Source organism: Myotis lucifugus, unplaced genomic scaffold (genome assembly GCF_000147115.1).
Source record: "Myotis lucifugus unplaced genomic scaffold, Myoluc2.0 scaffold_43, whole genome shotgun sequence".
NCBI classification, from domain to species: Eukaryota; Metazoa; Chordata; class Mammalia; order Chiroptera; family Vespertilionidae; genus Myotis; species Myotis lucifugus.
The window spans coordinates 2,671,483-2,698,806 of NW_005871091.1; the positions used below are offsets into that span (position 1 = coordinate 2,671,483).

At 48.2% G+C, this 27,324-nt stretch overlaps 1 protein-coding gene across 1 annotated transcript in view; it reads left to right on the forward strand.

Moving 5' to 3' along the window:
- The window catches only part of EPB41L4B (erythrocyte membrane protein band 4.1 like 4B), a 106,794-nt gene extending 79,842 nt beyond the window's left edge, over positions 1-26,952 (forward strand). The window contains 11 exon segments of the mRNA XM_023753296.1: positions 904-1,029; positions 1,837-1,904; positions 3,893-3,991; positions 7,976-8,159; positions 9,945-10,022; positions 18,632-18,700; positions 23,393-23,510; positions 23,513-23,538; positions 24,285-24,351; positions 24,354-24,392; positions 24,395-26,952. Coding sequence (XP_023609064.1) covers positions 904-1,029; positions 1,837-1,904; positions 3,893-3,991; positions 7,976-8,159; positions 9,945-10,022; positions 18,632-18,700; positions 23,393-23,510; positions 23,513-23,538; positions 24,285-24,351; positions 24,354-24,392; positions 24,395-24,432 — 912 coding nt within the window. The 3' untranslated portion in view covers positions 24,433-26,952.
- The last annotated feature ends 372 nt before the right edge of the window (positions 26,953-27,324 follow it).

The window sequence follows — 27,324 nt, forward strand, 5'->3', positions numbered from 1 at the left end:
TAGTTCCAGGGTAATCCCATTTAACTGGATCATATGAATTATAGGTGCATGATCAGTTAGTTCATGGGAAATGGCAGACATAGTAAGTTATGGAAGAAGTCTGAGACACTCTACAATGAGGGAGCATAGATACAAATTTCTCATTGTGAATCACGTTTTTCATCAAAATTTATTGAAAACATACCAATGAATATTTTATACTCTTTCCTTTGACGCAATGAGCCACAGAATTGAATCTTTATATGTAAAAGGTAGCAGTTTGGGGGGAAATAGCACTGCACTAAGATATAGGAGACTCGAAGTTGAGTCCTGGACCTGCCTGCTGGTGTAGCTACAGGGCTCTCAAAGAACATCCTCTCTTTGAACCTTCACCCCATCTTCTTCTTTTTTTAATTTTTATTTATTGACGAGACAGAGAGAGAGAGAGAGAGAGAGAGAGAGAGAGAGAGAGAGAAACAACAGGACAAAGAGAGGGAGAGATGGGGCGGGGGGTGGGGAGAAAGAGAGAAACATCTATTTTGTTCCACTTATTTGGGCATTCATTGGTTTCTTATTGTACTCTGCGACCCTGTGTTGGTCATGGCCCTGTAGGGATCAAACCTGCAACCTTGGTGTATATGGATGATGCTCTAACCAACTAAGCTACCCGGCCAGGGCTCACCCTGTCTTCTGGCTCCATGTGCTCCCTAATGCATCCTCTCTCTGCTTCACATGAGAATGAGAGGAAGGGCTTGTCAATTCTTTGCACATAGTAAAAGCACTGGTTACAAATATAAGGCTTTGGTGATACACGTCTTTATATGTTTAAGTCTGTGTTGTTTGCAATTATGATGAAAGGAAAGGTTAATCTGTATGTTTTCCTTTTCCTTTGCATCCAATCTGTTGCATTTTGGCTCATCACAGGTTGAAGAAAAAAAAGTTTCTGAGAAGACTCTTCAGACCCCACTCTTGCCTTCCCCTGTGGCTGATCACGTGAAGTGTAACATTTTGAAAGCCCAGTTGGAGAATGCTTCCCGAGTGAGTGCCCAGGTGTGTGGAGCGCATGCATTCCTTTGATTTCACACGACAGAAGTTCCTCCAGGCCCGAGAGAAGAATGAGGTACTCTAGGACCCTGTGTCGGTCATGGTCCAGCCAGGAGACAGGAGCCACACCTGTCATGTGCAGAGAGATTTTAATATAAGGAGTTATTAACTGGTTACAGTTATGAATCGGGTAAGTGCATCGGCCAGCTCCGTAGGTCGTGACGGGTATGAGGGCCGCAGACGGCTGCATCTCCCTTTGCCTTCTAGCGTGCGTCCAGCTGGCATGGCTGTCTGGGGGGTGTCTTTCCTCCCCCACTGTTCTTGGTGGGACTCACCAGAGGGAGGGGGACAAAGCTTCTATCAAAATCATCTGACACGGTTCCTCCCAGGCTGTTATGCTTATGTGAAAGAACAGATCCCAAAATGCTTTATGAGCTGTTAAGTGCTGCGTGGTTATAGAGCTGATTGTTATTCCCGATCTAAAATGCGAGGTGGGGGTTCAACTGTGGGTTTGGCTTTTCGCACACCATCCTTTTCTCATTCAAGCATGAGCTGGCGCATAGCAGGTGCTCAACAAACAAGCATTGATTGCTTTTGAATGATGAGGCGTTAATCCCCATGATGGGGAATGACTCAAGAAGACATTTTATTTGTTGTTAACTTACATAAACACCAGAGAATATTTGTTATTGACTGAGTACTTGATGAACTACCTCCTCGATCCACCTTCACATTTCTATAATCCATTGAGTGTAGGAGACGTGAGAACAGGTTCACATGCCAAGACATTCACCTGCCTGTTTTCTTTCACAGGCTGGAAAAGAGGAATCAACGTTTGTAAATATCAATAAGAAATCCAGTCTTCAGGACGCTAATGTAAGGTCTGTTGCTTCTTGTTTGAATGGGGAAACAATATTCTCTGTATCATCAACATGATCCTGAAAACATTGCTCATGAGGGTTTTGCTAAGAAAATCAGAGAGGAAGAAGAAAACTGGGTGAATGGGAGCCTGGCGAGATAGGAAAAAAGAAAAAAGACTGGCTTACACGACTTCATTTGAGCCTCAAAAATGCTGCTTATCCCCAGTTTTAATATTGCTACCTGCGGTGCTAACAGAGAAATCACTTTGAGTTGCTTCTCAAGTGTAGAGATCTGACCTTGTCATTCCCCTTAAAGACTCCACTTTGCTCTCAGGGTGCCATCCAGACTCGACCACTGCAAAAATGCCTGAAAGCCTTCCCCTAAAATTGCTGTTTTGAATGGGGCCTATTGGTTATCTGGCATATTTTATTGAGGAAAGGTAAAAGTGAAATTTAATTTTTACCATGTTTACATATGCATTTGAATTAAAATGTTTTAGAGCAAGTCTTAAAGGTATTCTGATTATGCATCTTTCACATTAACTACTCTACGGTTCTTTATCTTTAAATACATATATTCCATAATATGGCTACAAGATTACTTGGAAGTAAGTAAAAATCGGTTATCCACAGGTTTCTCTTTACTCATTTTACTAGTAAATCCTGGTAATGCATCAAACCCTGATATTGGGGATGCGTGTCTTGGGTACCCCAATTACACTCAGTTCCTACTTGCTATATTTTCTTTATTAGGATATTTTTTTGTTTTTGGATTTTCTATGGAATTTTTTTAAAATGGAATTTTTTTAAAAATTATATTTAATTAGTAGAGTAGAGAGGAGAAAAAAATGATTATCTTAACTATTATTTTTATTAAGGTAATCCCCCCATAGCTAAAACAAGGCCACACAAATTTTTGTTGGGGTTGTTCTGTTTTGCTTTAGTTTCTTTATTTATTTATTTTTAAATTTTAGTTAACATACCATGCTCTATTAATTTCAGCTGTGCAGTATAGTGATTTGACATTTATATGCCTTATGAAGTGATCACCACGCTAGGTCTAGTAACCATCACTGTACAAAGGTAGTATGATACTAGTGGCCTGGTGCACGGATTTGTGCACATTGAAAGGAAATTAATTCGAAGAAATATTTTAATATCGCTATTCGCCCTTTCTCTATAATAGAAGTGTCAACCAAATTCACCATCGACAATGACAGATCGAAACACAGGTGTGGAATTGGCACCAGCGAGAGCTTTATATATATCGTGCATGTGCGAGTCAACATTTATTTTTAAACTAGTGACCCGGTGCACGGATTCGTGCACATTGAAAGGAAATTAATTGGAAGGTGGCCAGTGGGGCAGGACTGGGTGAGACAGGCCAGACATGCCCTGGAGCCAACCTCCTGTGGTCCCTCCCCGGCGTCTGTGGAGTGAGCAGGGTCCCTCCAGCAGGTGGGGTCCCTCAGCCTGGCCTGCAAGGATTGAGCCGAAACCAGCTCTCCAACATCCCCTGAGGGGTCCCAGAGTGGGAGAGGGAACTCTGCAAAGTTGCTGTCGTACAGGGTGTGGAATGCAAATGCAAGTGTGCAGTAAACCAGATTCGGGCTGACAGTGTCCCAGCAACAACATAACCGCGAGGCCCCACGAGGAATCCGGCTCCCTCCTCTCTGGTTTCGGGGTGCATCACCCGAGAACCACCGCTGCCAAGTCACTGCAGCTCAGCAGCTTCTACATTGAGTGTCTGCCCCCGGGTGGTCAGTGCACGTCATAGCAACTGGTGGGATGGTGGGAGGGACACTTTGCATAATTAGCCTTTTCTATATATAGATTATTCCCTCTATTGCCTATGGTATACATTGCATCCCCGGGACTTATTTTATAACTGGAAGTTTGCGCCTCTAAATTCCCCTCACCTTTTCGCACATCCCCCCTAAACCCCTCTTTTCTGGCAACCACATTATTCTACGTGTGTATTTTTTTTTTTTTTTTTGGTCTATCTCTAGAAGTCCTATTCCTATACGTGTGGAAACGGGCCAGCCAGCAGTGGAAAAGCCGGAAATCAAGCCTCCCCGAGTGAGGAAGTTAACAAGGCAATACAGTTTGTGAGTTCTTACTGCAAATTTCTCAGATATTACAACAAGGGTGATGCTAAATGTTCAGTCATGAATGCTTCTTAACCCTTCACATCAGTCCCAAAGACCCATCCCCAAAATACAGTTAATTTCCAGGTTAGGTCATAACAAGACCAGACCTTCCTCCCTGAAAACACTACAGAGTTGGCATCTATATTCATTATAAAATGCTGTGAACAAATTACTACAAAACTTAGTGGCTTAATTAAAACAATCTGTGCGGCCGGTGTGGCTCAGTGGTTGAGTGTCCACCTATGGATCAGGAGGTCAGGGTTCGATTCCCGATCAGGGCACATGACTGGGTTTTGGGCTTGATCCCCAGTAGGAGGCATACAGGAGGCAGCCGATCGATGATTCTCTCTCATCATTGATGCTTCTATCTTTCTCCCTCTCCCTTCCTCTCTGAAATCAATAAAAATACATTTAAAAACAAAACAACAATAACAAAACAATCTGCCTTTATTGTCTCCCAGTTTCTATGAGTTGGGAGGCCAGCCAGGGTTTCGCTGGTCAGGGTCTCACAGGCTTTTCGAGGTACCAGGGGGAAGAACAAAATGACTTTGATAATTCTCATCTGAGGACTCGCAATTTAGTAGAGGGAAAGGCAGATTACAAATAATTATAATCCAAAGAATACCGGTAGTGCTGTAGTAAGGGTGGCGATGGTCTTCGTAATAGTAGCAGTACTGACCCAATGGCATTTTTCATTTCTTGACCTTGGCTGTGGCACCAGGCCTGGTCAGTGAGCTGCAGGGGGGCCTTTGGGTGCAATGGAGACCTTGTGAGGCCCCTGTAATTAGAAAGGCTCCTGGTGGAGGCCTGGCTAGTTTACTGCTGGAAGCTCTTGGGGAAGTTAGTCTATGAACCTCTCTTTCTTCCTCTGTAAAATGGGTGAGATCATACCTACCTCTGAGGAATTTTGTGAGGGTGGTTAACATGAGTTAATGTGGGTAAACCTCCTAGCCGGTGACCTGGCCACAGGATAAATTAGTCCCCGTTCCTTTCTTCTCAAGGACCTGAAAGCTTCTGAGAAAAAGTCAAGTTTAAGGGGGCCTACCCTGAGTGCACAGCCTAGGACAGGGAGTAAGGGGATCCAGCTCTCAACCAGCTGTCTCAGGCCTGCCACCTTGTGGAAAGAAGGAGGAGGAGGGCAGACACTTCCCACCTCATTATCCCTCCATAGAAACTTCTGGGCAGTATGAGCAGCTGTATTTCCTAAGAAAGCCCAAACGAGTAAGACTCAGATAATTAACAGCCGTAATGCTCTCTGGGGGACAAATTAAACCCTGAAAAATCTGCTTCCCTGAGGATACGGCTGGCAGGATTAGCCTGGCCTTTTACATTTTGAAATTTAAAATGTTGCTGTCAGCCACTGGGGATGTGTAATCATGTTGGAAACAATGGCTGATAAGTGGCCTGGAAGAAGAGAACTCACCAGATTGCTTCCTTTAAGCCTAGCACGTTTAGAAAGTGACAAGCTGCTTTATCTTCTCCAGAAATGTAACTTAACTGTTTCTTTAAACATAGTGTGAAAGTCCAAAGAGAAGTAACCAATTCCCTAGAATCGCTCCATCAAAAATAATCAATGTTCCCATTTGATGGCTTACTTTAGACATTTCTCTCTGCGTGCATCGTGTCAAAATAGGGGGGAAAATCATTTCGAAGAAAACAGTGCTGCACATAAAATTTTACTTATTAAAGTGTTGTTTCATGAATTTAATATGAATTTACCTCCAAGCTGAGGTAAAACTGAAAGACTTGATGAACTTCAGATACATATTTCTTTGCTAAGTTAAGACAAAAGGTTGTTTTAAGAAATTAAGAATTTGGAGTCTTTTTCCATTTGAGACAGTATCCATTTACTTCCTGCTCCGAAAGATGAGCTGTTTTTTAAATGGCTTTTTATGTAAAACTAAATAATAGCTATGCTTTTCAGGTTACAATTTTTCTAATGAGATAATAAGAAATTTCAATCCCACTCTTCCACTTAACTGGCTGTGTGACTTGGGCAAGTAATTTCAATCACAATACAGGGTGGTTGTGAAAATTAAATGAGCTAATGATGTAACTGATCTGACTTAGTTCCTCAGCAGGAATCCAAACTCATGGTGTCATTAAGTTTCCTACTTAATTGTTCAAACCCTACCTGTCCTCCCTTTTTTGTAGTAAGTCCCAAGTCCTCCTCTTGAGGCTTCTCCATTCACAGAATGACCTCAGATCCCCAGAGCCCTCCTCAGTCTGTCCCACCCACACCGCAGCCATGTCCCTCAGCCATGTTTCCCACAAGGCCCTCTGCTCTGATGAGGCCATCATGCGGGACCCTACACGGGCCACACTGGTGCCCTCTGGTCATCACATTGGTGCCCACTGGTCATGGGTCTTGTATCTACCCTCTTTCGCTCAGCCATCATTTCTTTCTTTTAAAAAAATTTTTTTAAATTTTATTTTAGAGAGAGAGGAAGGGAGAAGAATAGAGAAAAAGAAACATCGGTGAAAGAGAATGCTGCTTCCTGCATGCCCCCCACCAGGGGTTGGGGGGGACTGAGCCTACAACCTGGGTACATGCCCTGACCAGGAATTGAATCGATGACCTCCTGGCTCATGGGTGGATGCTCAACCACTGAGCCACACCGGCCAGGCTCAGCCATCATTTCTAAAACACAACCTTATGGCTGGGTGGCTCCGGAAGTGCCACATGGAGAGCCTTAGGCAAAGTCTGTCAGGGTCCCCAAGACTACTGTCACCTTTGATGACTCGCTGGAGGAGTCACAGAATCCAGAAAAGCTGTTTTCCTCAAAGCGAGGGTCGATTAGAGTGAGAGGATGCAGCGTAAAACAGCAAAGGGAAAAGGTGCATCGAGTGGAGTCCAGCAAGTCCAGGCACAAGCTCCCAGGCATCCTCTCCAAGAGGAGCCCCCTGGGCGGTGCTGAAGTCTCCCAGCAACAGTGTGTGACACACACGTGAAGTGCTGCCAACCAGAGCTCGCTCCAGACTTGGCATCCAGCGTTTGTATTAAGGGTCACTCATGTGACTGACCTTAGCTACCCAGTCTCCAGCCCCCCCCCCCCCGAGGTCAAATTGATACAGTGTTACCCCCAGCCCCAGGCATTCATACAAACACAGGCATTCGCCATAAATCACATTAAGAGCAGGCACTGCCTGGCATGGCTTAAGATGTCAGGTACAAAGACGCTCTGATGAGGCAGGATCTTCTAAGGGCCCAGAGGTCCCCCCGGGCTTGTCAATGACCAGTGGTTCATTTGGAGCGGGCAGGGTTTGTTTTGATTATCCCTGGCCCTCCGAGTTAGCCATTTACTGCTCAGGGAGCAGCCTGACTGGCATTAGGCGTTTGGGGCCTTGTGTTTATTTCTCTACGTTTGAGAAAATGTTGTCCATACTAAGAACGGGGGATGGATGCTGCTGCTCTTGCCCTGTGCCGGGATGAGCCCAGCTGGCACTTGGACTTCCCCACCCTCGTGGTGACGAGGTCCCTAGGTCAGCTTCATCCGGCCAGCAAGCAGAACAGGCGCCAGCAGGGGCTGCAGGGAGAAAGCAGTGGGGCGTTGTTCACTGGGTACCGTTACTGCTGGGGCTGATGAAAAAGTTTTGGGCATCGATAGTGGTGATGATTACACAGCATTGAGAATGTATTTATGCCACTGCATTGTACACTTACAAATAGATAAAATAATATTATGTTATGTGTACTCTTTCCTTAAAAAACTTATTTGAATCCCTCGGCAAGTGACAGAAAATCCAGCCCAGATTAGCTTTGGCAAAAATGTCAGTGTACTGGGTCCTGTAAGCGGGGCCTCTGGTAGAGGGGGACCTCTGTGTAGGGGACCCCCCACCCCCACCCTGGCATCCTCGACCCCCCGCCCGCCCTTCCTCTCCTCCCCACAGCCTGCTTCTTATTGTAATGAGCAGAGCTTCATGTGCTTTTAGCAACCGCAGTGATGAAGACGACCTCCCTCCGGAGCTGGCCGAGGCAGTCGGCATGACCACCACCGCCACCACCTCCACCACCACGGCCGCCGCCGCCACGCAGGTCTCGGCACCACTGGCGTCCCCCAAGGTCCACAAAGTCACCTCGCCTCAGAATTCCGAAGCCAAGAGCCCGCTGTCCCCAGGGGCCAAGGTACGTGGGAAAAGCAAGCCACTCTTGCTGGGGATTCGGTAGAAATGAAGTGTGCGGCATCCGTGTGCATTTCCGTTTGCATCACCAACGCTTGTAAAAGCTTTGCACTGTAAAACAAACTCACCACCAAAGCATGTGTGTTTTTTTTTCTATAACTGTCCCCAACAGATAGGCTGTGAGAGACAAGCAGTATACTATAAAACCACGCGCACCGTACTGTAAGGGAAATTCAATAAGAGATTTTTGAAGGCAATTTTAAATTCAGAATATCATCGCTACACAGACTGTTCATTGGGAAGATAGAGCGTAAGAAATGGGCTTTCCTCCCACAGCGGAAAATTGGGAGGAGTAACATGTAGACGTATCCCCATCGCAAGCCTTATGTCGGAGAGCCTGGGCAAACAGTGCCCCCGAGGGGAATGGTTTGAAATGTCAGGATATTGCCAGCGATGCGAATGGGCCGTGACAAAGGCCTCACACAGCCTTTCTCTTGACCCCTAGCTGTGGTCACTTCAGCCTCTGGTCCAAATACGGTCGAACCTATTGCTCCCCAAGCAGATGCTGAGCCAGAGGGGGCTTGGCCTGCGGGCCCCTCTGAGGAGCAGTATGTGCACGGGGTGGGGGCCTGAAGGCAAGGCCAGAGCCCCGGACTGTGGCTGCTTGAAATGAGCTGTCACTCTGCAGCCCTGGTTTCTCCGAGCCTCAGTTTCCTCCTCCTGAAAATGGGACTCATCTCGGCCACCCTGCCCCGCTCCTGGGCTAGCTGCGGGTCCAGTGGAGGTTAAAGTGCAAACCGGGTGCCGAGGGCCTCGCAGCATCGAGGTCACGACTCCTGGTAACATCTAGGTCCCAAGGTCCGGGCCCACATCCTGTGTGACCAACGCCAGTCTCTCACTGGGTCCCTGCCCAGGATTGCTGGGGTGCTTTTGCCTTCCTCCACAGGAGCCTGGCTGGACCCCTCAGCCAGGGACCCCCCGGACCACAGCTCCTGCTTTTCTGTAGCTCACCCCCTGGCATCTGCACTGGGGTTCTCCTCTGCTGTGCGGAGTCCCCGTGCCGCGTTGCCGGAAGGGTGGGCACAGGCGCCTATGGTGTATCCCACACCCTGGTTGAAACCAAGTGAAAACATTTGCAAAACAGACATGAGTTCCGTGGGGATGGGGGCAACATCCTAGCAGAGGCCACAGGCTCCCTCTCCTGGCGGTCTCTGACCTGAGGGTCCTGCTTGTGCCAAGTTGATGGGGCTTATTATTCCGCCCCCCAAACCCCCCACAAAGGGCCTCAAGGTCCCCCACGCTGCTGAGACCCCAGGACAAGAGGAAAAAAAGGTTTTCTCCAGAAACGAACATGATAGTCAGAGCTACCCCTCTCGCACTGTAAGGATCTTCCTCATTATGGTGCAGATGAATTCAGCTCCTGAGGCCGTGGCCTGCTGGGTCCAGGATGGGGTCTTTGCTCCGTCTGTATACAGCCCGCCCCTCCCCCCGCCCCGCCCCAAATGCCAGTCAAAGAGCACTCAGAGCCTTTCAGAAACATTGCAGCTTCAAATTCAAAGGCAGTTCTCCAGCCTGCACCTGCTTCTACTCATTAAGGTTTCAGGAAGAAATCAGGGTTTGGTCCTAACATTTTGTTCACTGCTCAGCGAGAGTTGGGGTGGGGGTTGGCTTGATCACGAGGTCGGTATGAGACGGGGAGGAGAGAGGCGGGGACCTCTGCGTTGCCGGGTAGAACTCCGCTGTCAGTCCCGCATTGTCACTAACCGAGATGTTTCTGTCGCCTCTGTAGAGCCCCTCTGACCGAGGAGGTGCCTTTACCTTGGAGCCCGGCGACCTCCTGATGGATTTCACAGAAGCCACTCCTCTGGTAAACCTCCCCTTTCGCTAGAACCAGAAAAGCCACAGGCTGTAGAGACACCTGGGCAGGGGGACAGATGGACAGAGGTGGGCATCGCTGTGGGGAAGGCTCTTCCTGGTGCCGCTCTCAGCCTGGAGGCCTGGGGGTCAGCTTTCGTTGAGGGTGCAGGCGCCACAGGTCCCGCCCAGAGTCAGCGAGGGAGGCCCCTGCTCCCTTTCCTCTGAAGATGGCGCTGGTCCCGCCCCCACCTGCCTGCTGCTCCCCCAGCATTGGGGCTCCTTGGTGCTTGGGGCTTGGCTTCCTGGCTTCCTGGCTTCCTGGGCTGTGCCCCGCATGCCCACCCATGGGGCATCACCTGTCACTTAAACAACATGCGCTGGTCTGAAGCACCTGCTCACGTCCTCGCCTGGCTTTCCAGGCCCCTCGTGCCTCCCTGCCATCCTCCATCCCCTGCATACAGGTCTCCCCTTCGGGAGGGCAGCCCTCCTGGGACTCGTGCAGGCGGGAGAGCTCGGAACAGGGGTCCTGCAGGCCAGGCCTGGCTCCAATCTCTGCTCCCTCCTTTAGAGCCTTGCCATTGGCTAGCCGCTGCCTCATCTGTCAGATAAGAATGTCATCGTTTGCTCTGTCTGCCCTACGAGTGTTAGAAGGATGGAGAGAGAGAGGGAGAGAGAGAGAAATTTTCAAGAATGCAAAGCACCATAAGTATGTGTAAGATATTACTACTGATATTATTGGAAAACGCAGGCAAACTTGGATGTATCTTGGACTCGCTGTAATATCCGGGTTTACTTGAGCATCAGTCACGGTCCACAAATTTGGAAAGTGAGTCAAAATGTGAGGCAAATTAAAACCGTCTCCTGAGAGCTCACTGTGCTCCCCGCCATGTGGAGGCTCGGAGTGGACAGGGCAGCCAGAGGTTGGAGGGGAGGCAGGTTGATAAAGGGCCAAGGTGGACAGGGGAGCCAGGTACAAGATGCACAAGGAGAAGCCAGAAGGGGGAGTCATTTGGGTGTGGCTCGCTGGAGGAGGATTTGGTGGATAAACACCTTTCTGGAAGGTTTTCAAATGGGGCACGATGCTGTCCAGGCTTTAGGAATGATCACCAGTCTTGCCTCAGCTGGCCCAAGGCCATCCCCTGTAGTTTATACAGTTTTACCTCTCACCTGGAGATGGGTACCATCTCAGGGCTTCGAGTCGGCAGCTTTGAATAAACTGCTGAGATCAGATGGTTCTAGGAACCTTCCGAGTTATTCCCCGTGTGCAAGTGAATGGAACCAAGTTATTCCGGGTCTTTTTGTTAGAAAAATTGCCAAGGGAGGGTAACTCAGAAACAGGAGCCTTCGTCATCCCTTTACACAGTTGGGGAAACCGAGTCCCAGCGTGGGGTAATCACACAGGGACTGAGATGGCGCGGGAACCCAAGTGTCCTGACTCCTCCTCCGGTGCTCTTCGCATCAGACTGGGCTGCACCCGGCGTCTTCTTTAGGGAACTTGCCACCTGGGAGGAGAGCCTGGGAGAAGGGCTGTGTTAAAGCACTCCCCAGACGGGGAAAGTTCGCCAAAGGGCCTGGAGCAAAGGGCAGCAGGTTAGGTGACGGGGCCTGGTGCTCCATCAGTACCCCATGAGTACACCCGTTACATCCTGGCGGGCCTCGGTGGCAAGCTGAGGACATCCCGCCTCCTGGAGGGCAGCATCCCCCAAAGGACCAGAGAAGCCCTAAGGTACAGTCTGAAAGGGGAGAAAGCCACGTTCCTAGGCTTCACGGGACCAGGGTTTTCAAGTGTGAGTAGGAGTTTGCCATGTGGAGAAAGTAGACCCAAGCATTCTATGCAGAGGACACACCATGAACAGAATGCTGAGTATTTATTAAAAAGACCTGATATATCTGAGAACTAGGATTATATATATCATAGCTTTGATAGGAGTCATGGGATTCAATTAAGACCATGTTATGGATCCAGCTTGTAGATTGAATTGCCCATCTTTTCTTTGACTATAAGACTGAGGTTAGAAAGGAAGCAGCGTCAGGCAGCGACCCAGAGGTTCCATGATATGAGATGCAAATGCCTAGCAAGTGACTGTCCAGCCTCTGTCTGTACCCCTCCAGCAGCAGGAGCTCATTCCTTCTCCCCAGGACACCCGGCTGGCATCTCTGGGGGCTCTTAGCTCTGAACCCGGGGCCAGGGTGCTGTACTGGCCGGGCACAGGACGGCTGAGATCCTTGTACTGCACCGAGACCGGGCTGCCCACTTCACATGAAGTTTGCGGTGAATACGTGCTCTCAGGGTGAAGCATCCTTTGTCTTGCTTGCGTGGATTTGAGGCGTGAGTGCACGTTCACACAGCAGGCAGCCGGAGGGCTGGTATTTTGGCGGGAGCCCACCCCATTTGGGCTTTCCTCGGCATCATTGGCTTTGCCCTCACTTCGCTCTAGAGTCCTGTCTCTTTGGGTACCTAAGGGTTCCTGAGAGGAAGAGGGCCTCTGGCAGCCTGCTTCTCCCTCTGTCTGGTCCTCTGCCCTCCATCTCCTCCATCTGCTCCTCCCAGTGTCATAGCAACGCAAGCAGCAGCCCTCTCTGCCCTCATGATAAGGGTGATGGGGGATCATGTTGTCTGTGACTCCGGACAGCAGAGGAGAGATGGGGCTTAAGGTCTGGGGCCGAATGAGACCCCTAAAGCCACATCATGGCCCTGGGTCCTTGGAGAACAGAGGAAAGAAGAGAGCACAGAGCTGCACAGACAGGGAGCTGGAGAGGTGAGGGGGATAGATTATCTTGCCTTCATCTCCCAAGACATTATCAGAGCTGGTCTAACCCTGGTAACTGTCCACCCTCATGAGCCAGTCTGTGCGGGGTGGTTTCCAAAGAAGCATAGTCCAAACAGCCAAGCATAATAAGCAGGTTCAACCTTTGACTGGGAGCTCCAAAAAAATTCAAGGTTAAACTCCCACCTGGTAACACTTCTTGCATCTCTTTGCTGCCCTCTTACCTCTCTTGCCCCCTGCCCACCTGCGAGGACTTTCATCCCCAAGCTCCTCACAAAAACATTCTTTCCAGCTTCACTCTTGCAACATTTTTCCCTCCTTTCCCCAAACCTCTTCTTCTCTCATTCCCAACTCCTTGATGGTGTAGCTCAATTTAGCAATCAAAGTCCCACCACCTCTGCAGCTCGTTGTCTGCCCAGTCCCCGAATCAGCACCACAGACTTCATAACCGGATCAGTTTCTGCCTGAGATGGAAGAGGTGGGGTGGGGTGGGTGGGGAGAGAAGGCAGTGAGTGAAGACAGCACCCACTCTCCATCTGCTGTTCTCTGCAGGGGTGTGAGTGTGAGCAGTGCGCAGAGGATGCTGGTGTTAAGAGAATGAGGGAGGTTGGAAGGAGGATGGATGCTTTCTCTTTGGGGTTTGTCCCTCCCTGATCCCCATTATTTCATAAACCACTCACCCAACTGCAAAGCCGGTCACAACCCAGGCCTCTTCCGGGTCAGGGATGGTTGGTCAGGGAGGAGGCGGGTCTAGCCAGAGGAAGGCTGTGCTGGGCACAGAATGGCTGGGTTTCCATTTGTCTCATAACTTAGTTTTTATTTTGAGCCTCATTCTATCATGAGGGCTAAAGCTTCACCCCAACTCAAATCGGGGTACCTCTTCAGTCCCCCTATGTTTTCCAGGGCATGGAGAGAGGGAGGGCATCATCTAGTTTGTGATGTCATCGCTTGCCCATACATCGGGGCCCTCTGCTTCCCGCAGGCAGAGAGTGGAACATCAATCACTGTCCTGCTGGGGTGTGCATCCTGATCTGCTGGACACACCACACAGCCCCGCTACTCTGAGACCTGCCACCTCCTGGCTCTCCCTGAGCAGAGGGACACGGGTCCTCTCTGGCTTTAATCTCCGTTCCCCAGCCTCAGCCCACAGATGGGGGCACAGGCCCCTTTGCTCAATGCTCCCTAATGTCCAGCCCTCCTCCCTTCCCTTCTGGCTTTCTCCTTTGTCCTCAGATGGGCAATCTCTTTCCTTATCTGGATGATGAAGCCTCATGCATTTGCATCGTCATTTGTCCAGGCTGAAATCTTCCCCAAAGAGTCGAATTTTGAAACACAAAAGCCAAGTAGAATCTAGCTGCCCGAATGTGGGCAAGACCCAAGGAGCAAAGGAAATACCAGGCCGAGAAAATAGAACGGCCTTTCAGAAGAGTGTCCTGCTACATGTTATCTCACTTCCTGCTCAGTTCCTAGAGTCAAGCGTGCGGGAGCTGCAGGAATATTCTTTTGTCCGCTCAGATGCCTGTTTAGAAAGGTCAGAGGTGCTTTTGGGATCAACATTTCTTGAGTATAAAAAAGTCCAATGCTGGGCAAAGCCTTAAGTAATGATGATAACCTTCAATTCAAACACTGGCGGGCTGTACCCATGTTGGCTCCTAGGCAGGGTGTCCATGATTCTTGGTCATTTAGGCCAATTGTTATTTTCTTCAAAGAGCACACATTGAGCCTGCTGGTACCTGTAAAGGCAAGGGTCCCGCGGCCTGGGGTCCCTGGTGTAGTGGTGCTGGCTGGGGCTTTGATGCCTGGGACAGGGGTGGGGACCGAGCCTGAGGGCAGACGGGAGCCAGCTTCATGTAGGCCACGGATACTGTCGGACGGACGGATGTAGGATTTATGCTGAGGACCAGAGAGAACAGTAGGCCAGGAGGTGGAGGAGGGGGGAGGTTAAACTTAACTGCAGGTGACTCATATGGACTCACTTGTTTCTGAAGAATAGCTTTAGAAGCATCAGGAAGGGGTCTAGACCCATGGATTTAGACTTTGCAAATGCCATTTCTGCACATCCCAGATTTGAAGAGTACAACATGGCTGCCACGAAGGCCACTGTGAGATAACGGTTGTAAAAGCCCCTGGAAACAGTCCTGGGCCGCACGTGGTAGAGGACGAAGTTAGATCCGTGTGGAGACAGGAAAGAGGCCTGCAGTTTTCTTGACCAGCTTTCAATGAGGCTTACCCAGCGGGAGTACTGTATTCATTATGGCAGGATCAGACCAACCACGTAAGGAGACTCTCCAGAGTGACAAGATGCCCGTGTTTATTCTCTGGAGCGAATGGTCCCTCCCTGAAACCCAAGCGAACCCCATCAGCGGTCCCCGCCCCTGACATCAGAGCATTCTCTCTTCACCATCCTCATTTTCACCAGTACACGCTGCTGGACCTCTGCCGGGTGCATGGCACAATTTAGGGCTGGGGCGGGGAACCTGGTATCCCAAGTGACGTGGCATTTTCTCACAATGCTTGGCATCTTCCAGCTAAGCAGCAGGGTACCCCAGTGCCCATACAAGGTGCCAAGGCCTGGGCCCGTGGGTGTGGGAGGGGAAGGCCAGTATGTTTTCTGCACAGATAGAGATGACAGGTTCAGCCCTAAACTCTGAGTTCCTCCTCGCCGCCGACGTATCTCTTTCCTGGGGCGCTCTGCTGGGCATCTGCTCACCGATTCGCCATAAGGTGAATGTTTAGCAGAGTGGAGGAGGCCACCAGGCATGGAAGGTGGTCGCTCCCATGTGTGTGGCCACCCCTCATAGTAACCCCACACCGACATCACTCACTCACAGCTTTCTGGCTTGGCCTGGGCAATGCTTCAGAATCCTCAACAGCGTGCCAGGAAGACACTGCCAGTCCTGTGCAGTTGGCACAGGAGACGGCCCCTACCCACCCTCATCGGGTTGGGGTTTTGAGGCAGAGTTCTGCTTAGATGGTGGAGGAGACAGATGCGGGCCAGAGAGGAGGAGAGAAGGCGGAGAGAGGAGGGTGGTGGGAGGGACTAGCCTCCAGTTGGCCAGAGGCTGGAAGTAGGCTGCGGGTGAGGCTGGCTTGAGAGCAGGAGTTGACAGATCCGTCTTGCACTGTGCTATCTTTCTCTCCTTCCCCCTCCCTTATCTCCTCTTCCTCCTCCCCATCTCTCACCACCTCCTCCTCCCCTTCTCTCCTCTCCTTGTGAGCAGGCAGAGCCCACCAGCGCCCCCCACTGTGCCCACTCTCGCTGCTCTCCTCCACTCTCTCTCCCCATGAAGGAAGAGACCACTGGAGTTTGCATGCACCCTCCAATCAAAACGAGGCTGGTAGGTACCCAGCAGGGAGAGGGGCCTGGCCAGGAGAGGCGAGGCGGGCAGGAGCCACCAGGCGGCGGCCGCAGGGGTGTGCAGGAGCCTCAGACCCCCGAGGAGGCCGGCTGACAGGTGCTCTGGTTCCAGGATGGACACAAAATTTGGAGACCAGCTGGCTCTGGTCAAACTGGGACACAGGGCTGTGGTCCTGGCCCTTCGTCACTAGAACCAGAACCAGGAAGCTTGTTATCCTAGAGCTTCAATGAGCACAGATGCTTTTCCCAGAGAGGAAATTCTTAGTTGCATTTCTACTGAAAATAAAAGCTTTTTAAAACGTGTCTTTCTTGCTACTTATCAAGATAACATGAGTATTACATAATGACTTGAAAGAAATCACCCGTAACCCCAACCTAGCACGTTGTTGTTGTTTTCATTTTTGCATGTTTCCTGCTAATACGTATTCATATTTTTACAGAGTTAAAGCATAGTACCCACGCCATCTTCTGTTTTTCACTTAAGGTTGTGTTCTTTCTACCTTGTCCTTGTTACCACATTCTCTGTGACCGTTTATATGCCCCTAGGTGAGTGGTCCACCATTTACCTAACCGGTTCTCTACCGCAGGGCGCGCGTTTGGTTCCCAGTGTGTCACTTTCCCAGGGAACACACGTAGGCTCTGGCATCAGGCATTTTATTTTCTCAGGCTAGACCAGTGGTCGGCAAACTCATTAGTCAACGGAGCCAAATATCAACAGTACAACGATTGAAATTTCTTTTGAGAGCCACATTTTTTAAACTTAAACTATATAGGTAGGTACATCGTTATTAACTTAATTAGGGTACTCCTAAGGCTTAGGAAGAGCCACACTCAGGGGCCAAAGAGCCGCATGTGGCTCGCGAGCCGCAGTTTGCCGACCACGGGGCTGGACCCTGCTAGGTCCAGTATTGGGACTGACTTCGCTCCCTCGCTAAAGCGGTTATACCAAGTGACAGCACCTTCAGGAGACGATGCTTGGCCACGAAGCACAGCTGCTGGAATAGATGTTTTCTTATTTAGAGCAGGTACAACATAATTCTTCGGAGTTGCCAACGTTCACATTCCTTTCATAGCAATAACCAACCTCTCTCCCCTTCTACTTCATGCTGGTCTGAGAGTCTCACCTGTATGTTACCTTTCATTTGGCTGTTGGTCTCAGAACACCACGTGGAGCCACTAGGTCGCACAAGGAGCATGCACCACGTGGCGCTGGCCCCAGTCCCAGTCTTGCTGGGCTGCAGGCAGCCGCCACCAGCAATCTGAGTTGGCACCTGAGTCTTAAGGCAAAGCGTGGGGTCCATGCTGGGAATTTGGAGATGTTTAAAGAGGCGGAAGAGAAGTTGGGGGAGGGGAGCAGACTTGGACTGGACCTCTCTCTGACTATTGCAAGGACATTATCATTCCCAGATCAGTTAGATTGAGACCTATCCCACCCATTCAGAAACCTCAGCAAATTTGGGTCTGGTTGATGTGAACTTGCTCATTCCTACTTTACTCCCCATTAGAGTGACTCAAGGGCACCAAGGAACTGTCCCAGGTTCCATAGGCAAGACCCTGAGGGACACAAAGGCTGCTTCCAATGGGCAGGTGTCTCGGCTGCAACCCTCTGCGGGGTGGGGGGGGGGGCAGAGTGTGCATCCCCAGCAGGTGTGCAGGCAGTTTCTGTGCCCTGGGGCTGCAGACAAAGCTAGTGCCAGAGCCACCCGGCCCCTGGGCATGCGGGCAGTTCTCTAGGGCGGCTCCCCCCATGCCCCAAGGATCCAGGAGGCCAAAGACGTAATGACCAGACAAAGAATGGAAGCAAAGGCTCTTTCTGGCCACCCACCACTGCCGGATCAGATGGCGCACCCCCCTCTCTCAGACCAGCCCTGCGCTGCAGCCACCCCTGGAACTGGGCCCCTTTGATCGCCATGCCTTCTGTTTCTGAAGGCCACGGTGGCAGGATTCTCACAGGCTTATGCGGGTTCCTCCGTGTCCCAGAGTGTACAGGGAGTTCAACAACTAACGTGAGCAGATAGGGAGTGCTTTCTGGCCTAATTGGTCTAGCTCTGGACTAATGGTATGATCTTGGGTAAGGCACTCCTCTGCCCACCGTGATAGACTGTGTCCCAAAATGTAGCCTCTCAGCTTCTCTCTAGTCCTTTCCCTACAGCCACCCAGGCAGCCCGGCCTGCCTCATGTGCACCTGGTCAGTGGGTCAGGCCAGGGATAGGGCCCAGCATGCCTGGGAGGCCCCAGCAGAGCCCAGTGAAGGGGGTTCCAGGGCGAGGTAAGCCTGGGGTGCCCCCCAAACATGAGACTACAACAAGAAGCGCAGATAAAACCACTGGCCACACTCCTGCGGAGCCTCTGTGTGTTTACCTACACAAGCAACGAAGGCTCTGTGTGTGTGCCCTCGAATCCTTCAGTTCAATTTAAAAAGCACACCGCCAAAGGTGGCAAATCGTTGTTTTCTAATCCGAAAGTAACACTTGTTTTCTCTCTTTTTTGAAGATAAAAACATTCCCAGTTGATCCAGTGACCTCGTTTCCTGAGCCTTTCATTGCGGGGCCGCAGTTTACCGTAAGTAGCTTAATCCAGAGAACCCGTCTGCACTCAAAGGCATTGTTCCCACGTGGCATGCTGTGCTGTGGGATGCCAGGAGCCATGCCAACAGCTTCCTTTGATCACTGTCAACTCTGACTTTGGAAGGACATAGGTTCTGGGGGGGTTTCCATCTTTTAGTTAGAAATTACCTAGATCCGATCCATGGGAGGAGGAGAGAGGGCATACTTGATCTGATCACAAATATAAAATTAACCATTTTAAATATGTTTTTATTAATTTTTAGAGGGAGAGGAAGGGAGGGAGAGAGAAACATTGATACGAGAGAAACCTCATCAATCGGCTGCCTCCTGCATGCCCCCTTCAGGGGATGGAGCCCACAACCCGGGCATGTATCCTGATGGGGAATCAAACCAGTGACCAACCACTGAGCCACACCAGCTGGGCTAAAAGTAATCGTTTTAAAGTGACAAGTCAGTAAAAGTACATTTAGAACCGTACAACTGCCACCATTATCTAGTTTCAAAACATTTTTATCACCCCCAAAGGAAACCTCATACCCACTCAACAGTCACTCCCCATTTCCTGCCTCCCTCTAGCCCAGTGGTTCTCAACCTTCCTAATGCCGCGACCCTTTAATACAGTTCCTCATGTTGTGGTGACCCCCAACCATAAAATTATTTTCGCTGCTACTTCATAACTGTAATTTTGCTACTGTTATGAATCGTAATGTAAATATCTGATATGCAGGATGTATTTTCATTGTTACAAATTGAACATAATTAAAGCATAGTGATTAATCACAAAAACAATATGTAATTATATATGTGTGTTCCGATGGTCTTAGGCGACCCCTGTGAAAGGGTCATTCAACCCCCAAAGGGGTCGTGACCCACAGGTTGAGAACCGCTGCTCTAGCCCCTAGTAGCCACCAATCTGCATTCCTTCTCTATGGAATTTCCTAGTTTGGATATTTCATATCAAAGGAATCATATGACCTTTTGTGTCTGGCTTCTTTCACTCAGTATGTTTTTGAGGCTCGTGCACATTGTAGCAGTGTCAGTACTTCATTTCTGTTTATGGAGGAATAATATGCCATTGTGCGTACATGCTGCAGTTTGTTGATCCTTTTATTCATTGATGGGTATTGGGGTTGTTTCCACCTTTTGGCTATTGTAAATCGTGATGCCATGAACATGCGTAGACATGGTATTTTGTTTGAGTCCCAGTTTTTTATTCTTTTGAGTTGGATCTGCATCTTGATAATAGTGTGATTTTAGATACGTCACTTGACCACTCTGAACACCAGTCTCCTCTTATTTAAAGCAGACCCAGTAATAAGAATATCCTCCCTGTATCCGGTTGTGGCTAGAATCAAAAGGGATGAAGAACTTAAAAATACTTTACTGGCCACAGACCATCCCACAAATGTCAAGTGTGATTGTTGTTTCTCAAGGCTGGAGAGGCAGGTGGTGTAATTAACAAGAGCCAGTAGTTGTGACAACTGGCATCCAGCCATCACCTCTCTCTGTGTTGCCGGGCAGCTTCTACTCGCTGCCAACAGTTAAAATGCTTTTTAACATTTAAGTGTTGTAGTTTCCTCATCTGCAGAACGAGAGGGTCTGATAATTTCCAAGTTTATTTTCAGTTGCTCAGTTCTTTTCTTTAAATGAAAACGGCTGCAGGAGCTCAGTAAATCATCGGCGGCTGTCCAGAGCACAGATGGGGAGTCCAGGGTCCCTCCTCTTTTGCTCTCACCCCCTCCTCCCAGGGATCAGATCTAGGTAATTCCTAGAACCAAGTGATTCCTGAGCCTCCTTCCAAAGGGTTTCTGGCCCCTCTGGGGGATCTGTGAGGTGGGCTGTAGTGACCTTGGGGTAGCTCCAAGTGCAGTCTCATGAGTTGGATGATGGTCACTACTTGAGGTGGTTTGAGTCACATGGAGAGGGAAGGTGTACACAATCCAGGCAAAGGCAAAAACAGGCTCCCAGAACATCCATTTCGAGGAGCATGAGCTGTTGCCAGCACCTGCCTTTTAAGAACAAGAGGACAGAGACACAGGGGCTGGGCCAGGCTGTTAAATATTATTACCCCAATGTTCATCCTACCCCTGCAGTTTTGCTAGGCACAGTTCCCCAGCTGGAAACTCTGGCTCCTCTTCCCTCAGCTGGCCGTAATGGGCACTCTGGCCTCCTGCCCAGCCTTGGCATTGCCGTGAGACACCCAGGGAAGCCCTTCCTGAAAAGCTGGGGGCCAAGACAGAGCAGGAAACCAATGTCAGAAACCACACTGGGACTTTTAAGAACTGGGCAAGAGTGGCTTGAAGGCAGCTGGAGGAGGCAGAGGGAACAGCATGAACATGGGGCAAAAGGGATCATCCCATGTTCAAGGGACTGAAATGAAAGCAAGAAGAACTAAAATGCAGAGAGCAAGGGAGTGGGGCATGAGAAGAGGAAGGGGAGGAAGGAATAAACACTCAAGGGGCAAAAACATGCTTCATTCAACAAATATTAAAAAGATGAGTACTCAGGGTTGAGATTTAATAATGTTAGTAAATTTCGCTGCTCCCCAAGGTCATTCTTAAGTGAAGCTAGCTTTTTTTCTTTCTACCTGGAGTGCATGGCCTTGAAGAATATAATGGCTGCTAATATAGTTTGGTGCCACTGCCTTGATTCATGCTAGCACTTTTACCCACCATTGCCTTTGTGCCATATTTCCCCCTTTTCCAAGAGAGTATCAAAAGTGACATTAAAAGCTCAACCTCCACCTAGATCACTAAAACAATAAAACAACTTTTTACTCCAGCTCCTGTATCGGGATGGGCTAAGTCATGCTTGAAAATGACAAACTGAATTTCCTGCTCATGCTGTATGTCCGTCATGGATGGGCTGAGGGTGTCATCCTCTTTCTGGGACCCAGGCTAATGGAGCAGCTGCCACCTAGAACATTGCTAGTCGCAGTGGCAGAAGGGAAAAAAGAGGCAATAAATTGCACACTGGCTCTTAAATCTTTCAAAGGAAACAAAATATGGCACCTCAAGTCACATTTCCTTGGCCAAAGAAAAGCATGTGGCCATGCCTAACTTTTAAAAAATATATTTTTTTATTGATTTCAGAGAGGAAGGGAGAAGGAGAAAGAGATGGAAACATTAATGATGAGAGAGAAACACTGATCAGCTGCCTCTGGCACACTCCCTACTGGGGATTGAGCCCAAAACCCAGGCATGTGCCCTAAAAGGCATCAAACCATGACCTCCTGGTTCATGGGTCTGTGCTAAACTAATTGAGCTACACTGGCCTGGAGGCCATGCCTAACTTTAAAGAGGGTGGGGAAGAGCAGCACTACCAGGGGCCTGGAAAGTGATGAGCCAGAATTATCTGGTGGACCACACATATGATGACTACAGCCCAACATTTGTGCAAGCTCTTTGTGGCAAACACTACATGCTGGAAAACATCTGATGCTCCCTTCTTCGTGGTCAAATCGTTGGCATTGCTCCCTTCCAGGCCAGGTCAGTTTTCCCTCTTGAGGCAGGTGTAAAACAAAAAGGGGCTTGTATTTTTCAGCAATAGCCTCTCATGACCTCTCACAGATAAGCCTCTCCCCATCACTCAAGCCAAATATATCCTTACAGAAGAATAGCTATACTTGATTTTTTTTAGAGATTTTTCAAGTTTTCCTAGAAGGGATAAGTTATCTTCTGTCTAAATGTAGTGCTCATTTGATGGTCAATGCCTCTTCTTTAGAAAGCCAGGAAATAGTGTGAAAAATCAAGTTATAAGATATGAAGCTGGCATTATCTAAAGGATATAAAACAAGCAAAAAGCATGCGCAGAAAAAATACAATGAGGACGTATACTGACAACAACAGTAAAGGATTATGGAATTTCTTCATTTATTTGCTTTTATATGTCTCCTAAGTTTTCTATATAAAAGTAATAAGCATATCATGCCTTTTAAGGCAAACAAAAACAACCAGTTGTTTTCTCCAAATGAGGCAGTATTCTCTAGACCAGTAGTTTTCAAACGTTCCCTGGTTTCAGAATTATCTAGAGGCCTTATGAAAACACGGACTGCTGGACTTCCCCAGACATTCTGGTTCCAAAGGTCTTTGGTGGGGCCTGAGAATTTGCATTTTTACCAAGTTTCAAGATAACACTGATGCTGCCAGTCTGGGGACCATACTTTAGAACCATTGCTATGGTGGTGAAAGACACCAGTTATGGAGCCAGCTCACCCTGGTTCTAAATACTGGTTCTTAACACACCCTGTGTGACCTTGGGAAGATTCTTGACCTCTCTGGAGCCTCACTTTCCTTTTCCATAAAATCAGTTCTAAGATGCACATTTTTTTTTCACCTTTTAACATCTCGGAAATAAAAAACTCATTACAATGGGGGGTGGGACAAAGTTTGATTGGTCACATTTTTCTTTCTCGGTGGTGGCACATGGAAAAATGGTGCATCTTACAATGATGGGGTCTAAGATGTGATGAAATATGACCTCCACCTTCCAGCATTGTCCGGAGGCAATGTGTGTCAAGTACTTCGCATGGTGCCTGGCACAAAGTAAAATCACTTAATAAATGCCAATTGAGTTTAGCTGTTATCAAAAAGTGACAGGAATTGCATGGTATGGCCTAGGGAGCAGCTGACAGAGTGCAGGGAAACCTAGACTGAGATTGCTTTCCTCGTTCCTGTTTCCTCTCCAGGCAGACTTTAGAGACAGTAAATTACAGTGCTGCCCTGGCCAGTCTTCCCCGCTGATCCCAGCCGTGACCCTGAGGCCTTTGACAGAGACCATCTCCACAGTGCAGACCATCTACACCACTCGGAAGCCTGTTTCTCTGGCAGCCAGGTGGGTCAGGGAAACCAGGCACAGGCCTTAGGTTCACTGTGTTTGTGACGTCTACAACCCAGTCATTCATTCTTTCATTCATTTTTTTCTGGGCTTATTGACATGCCTTCAAAGGCTAGACAGTACTTGAGGTGCTAGGGATGTACAGTGAACAAAGTAGGTGAAGTACCTTAAGAAGTTTACAATTTAGTGTTGAGGAAGAGGAGACAGACATTAAATGAGTGTGTGTGTGTGTGTGTATGTGTGTGCAAACAGTGGAGACAGATTCCACAGATAGGCAACTGGGCCTGAGGGCCAGGAAGTTAGAAGCAATCTCTTAAAGCAGCCAATTTTAATTCAGTTTTACTTATTAAAACAGGAGGGAATTGTAGGAGAAAGTGCATACGAGACCAATTGAAAGCTTGATTTAAAGAAACCTAGCCTCTGGACATCGTCCCAGTCACTCAAAAGACCATTCCTGAGAGGCTGCTGTGCACCAACGCCTGTGCTAGGCTCTGGGGGGTTCAGAGGCGAATGACGTATATACAGTCTGTCCCCTGAAGAACTCTCAGTCTGGAGGGGGAAGCCAATAGGTAGCCAGACAATTTCAGGTCATTGTCGTGCTAGCAAATGTAGGGGGCCCTGAAGGAGCCTGACAGAGAAAGTCAAGAACTACAACCAAGAACACATCTGGCGACTTCAGCAAGCCTGCTCTTGTGATTTTTGAGGCTTTATCTTACTGTTTTGTCACCTACTCTGTTTTTCAGTGCAGAGACGCTCCGGCAGGAACTGGAGAGAGAGAAAATGATGAAAAGACTGTTGATGACCGAACTGTGACTTCTCCCCTCGCTGCCTGGAGGACGGCATGGTGCCTTCTGTCATTTTCCTTCTTCGGGCTTTGTGTGCTCACTCTAGCACAACATGCAAATGTGTGCTCTGCTCGCCCGGGTCCCCGTGGTTAGTTGAAGCCAACATCTGGCTTGACTCTTATTGGAAAAGTTATTTCATGTCTCCTGAGTATTAGAGTTTTTCTTCTACTCAATGTAGTGGAGACAGGATTTGTAAGTCTTGGTGAAAAAAAATGGAAAAATGGGGATCCCTTTTCAGAAGTACCTGTGTGTATTCATTGATAACCACAGGGGTTACTAAGGCGCAGAATCCTTTGCTATCAATCTCAATCATGTGATTTTGTATGATTGAAATTTACACCAAGCTTTGACTGTTTGCTAAAGAGTCATTTTTAACGAGAGAATAATTCTTTATTGCTGGTTTTTCATTTACACTGGTAAATACACAGATCTTTTAAAGTCTTTAACATTCATTTTTATTCAGACACGAGTAGGTGAACTAAAAGGGAAAGTTGCTATTACCAGGACTCAAGGTACTTCAGCTTAATCTGAAACATAATTTCACTTGTGACTTTGTTAAATACGATATTATTTGGGATTCACAGAATTTATGATTGAACCCAAAGTAGGAAATTATAGGTTAAATTCTAAAAATCCTTATAAGATTAAGGTGATTCAATATCAGGATTCATTGGGGGTGTTCCATAAAGGAGAATTATTTCTAAAGTTGATCAATTCCTATCCTGTTGCTAGAACCTTGACCAGAAGAAACTCTGCTCTCTTTTTGTAAGTTTCCAGAAATGTGTTTTTAAATTTTTATTATGCACTTGAACAACTTTGCAGGAATAAAGGAACCCCCTAGCCACAAACTAGCCCTCCAAATTGTTTCCCAAGCTTTCTCAATGAATATGCACACCTTTTTTACAGTGGTATGATCGGTGTGTACACACTCTTTGGTTGTACTTCTCCGCCTAACACATAACTTCTCTTTTCAATACAGATCCTGCTCTCACCCATTTAAATGTCTTTATATCCTTATAACATGGTTAACCTCACTGCTCCCCATTATTAGATATTTGAGTTATATCCAAGCTCTCACTCTTATAAATAGTGCTGCTATGAATGTCTTTGTAAAAAAAATTACCCTTCCTTTGGATTCTCCCCCCTGGGAATATCTCCAAAGAGGGATTGTGAGGTCAAAGAGCATGAAGTATTGTATAACTCTTACTTTATTGCCAGATTGCTTTCTAGAAAGATCCAATCTTTGGGTTGGAAGGACCGTAAAGGTCAACCCCCTTGATCCCCTCTGAATGCTTGAACTCCTACAATTTATGATGCCACCAGCAATGTATAAGCATTTCTATTTACCAATAGCTCTGCCAGTATTGGGTTTTGCCATTTTAATTTATTTTTGCTTGTTTAATAGGTGTGTACAGTTGTCCTTGAAAGGTTGTTTTATTTCATTAATTGCTAGCGAGGCCGAGCACTTTTCCATGTGATGATTTACTAGCTATATTTCCTTGTGGGTAAAACGTCCATCCATTTCTTAAGACCGCTTGTTAAGTGGAACTGATCTCATATATTTGTATCAGAACTGTATTTTTATGTTGTGTTGTATAGTTTGCTCTCCTGTCCCTGTACTTAAAACTGAATGGTGCCAATAATTTGATACTAATGATTATTTAAAAAGAGCAATGCCTCATTTACTAGCATTGTTGTAAAAGGAGGCATGTAAGCAAATATTCAGATCACAGAGGATTAACCCCTGAAGTGCTGAATCTTTAAAATATTAATATTTTTTGAGGGAAATCTTTCTAAGCTGTATTACACACTTCCCTGCCTTAGTAAACAGAGTATACCGGAGAGTATTTCACCTTTTCTCGATGAGTCATGGTCATCATTGTAAACATCAGCCCCTTTTGGACTTGGTGTGGTGCAGTAATGTCATTAGAAGCTATCAGAACGTGTGGGGCTTGGCTTTGCCTTTCACAGGCTGTTGTGCTCGTCTCATTGATGGCTTCTACTGCTGTCTGCTCTGCTGGTGAAGCCATCTGGGGCAATTGGGGTATTTGGGACCTTTTCATCCCTGTACCACACGACCCCTGGCTGTACCTTTAAAACAGCTTTCGCCGTTCTTTATCTCGTGCACACGATGATGCCAAATGTGTTTCTGTACAATATGGGGAGCTCTCTGTGTCTGGGCTCATCAGCTCTTGCCAATCCAGCACCTAACCTGTTAGCTTTCTGAGTCTTCTGCTCTTCACCTCCTGCTCTCTGATGGGAACCTCCCGGGCAAAACAGGAAGTTCTCGTGCGGAGGCCAGGAACCCCAGTGTCACATGGTGTCAGGTTGGCTCTGCTGCTGAGGAGGGATGCATGGGCTTTCCGGCCGCTGTTTTCAGGAGCCTCTGAGTCTCCTGCTTCTTCCTCCCCGCGTCCCCCTGGGTTCACAGATGTTTCAGAAGGTGGATGTCACAGATGTCTCAGAAGTCTGATCACAAACTCGTTGGCTACTACTGTGTATGAAAACCCAGTACCTTTGGCAGCTCAACTCTAATCAGTAAAATCAAGAGGATTCCATTGTTTCAGCGGTTGTCCTGATTATTTGCCTACGTACATGTACGACGGGTGCTTGGCATTGGGAGCTGAGCAGAAGACATTGGCTTGGGTGGATTCACAGGGGTAAAAGTGAATTGGTACAGTCACTTCATCTGTTTTAAATACTTAAAACCAAAACAATGGTACCATATGGTCACACAACACACATGTTATGTCCAGGGTGGGGAAATCAGCACACACATGTTATGTCCAGGGTGGGCAATCAGCAACACACACATTATGTCCAGGGTGGGGAAGTCAGCTTGTTGACATAATCACTCCAGGCCTCCAAACTGCGGGCCACTGACTCCTGACGGGCATGGGGGTGAGTGCCAGGGGCCTGGGAAGCTGGCGACCCACAG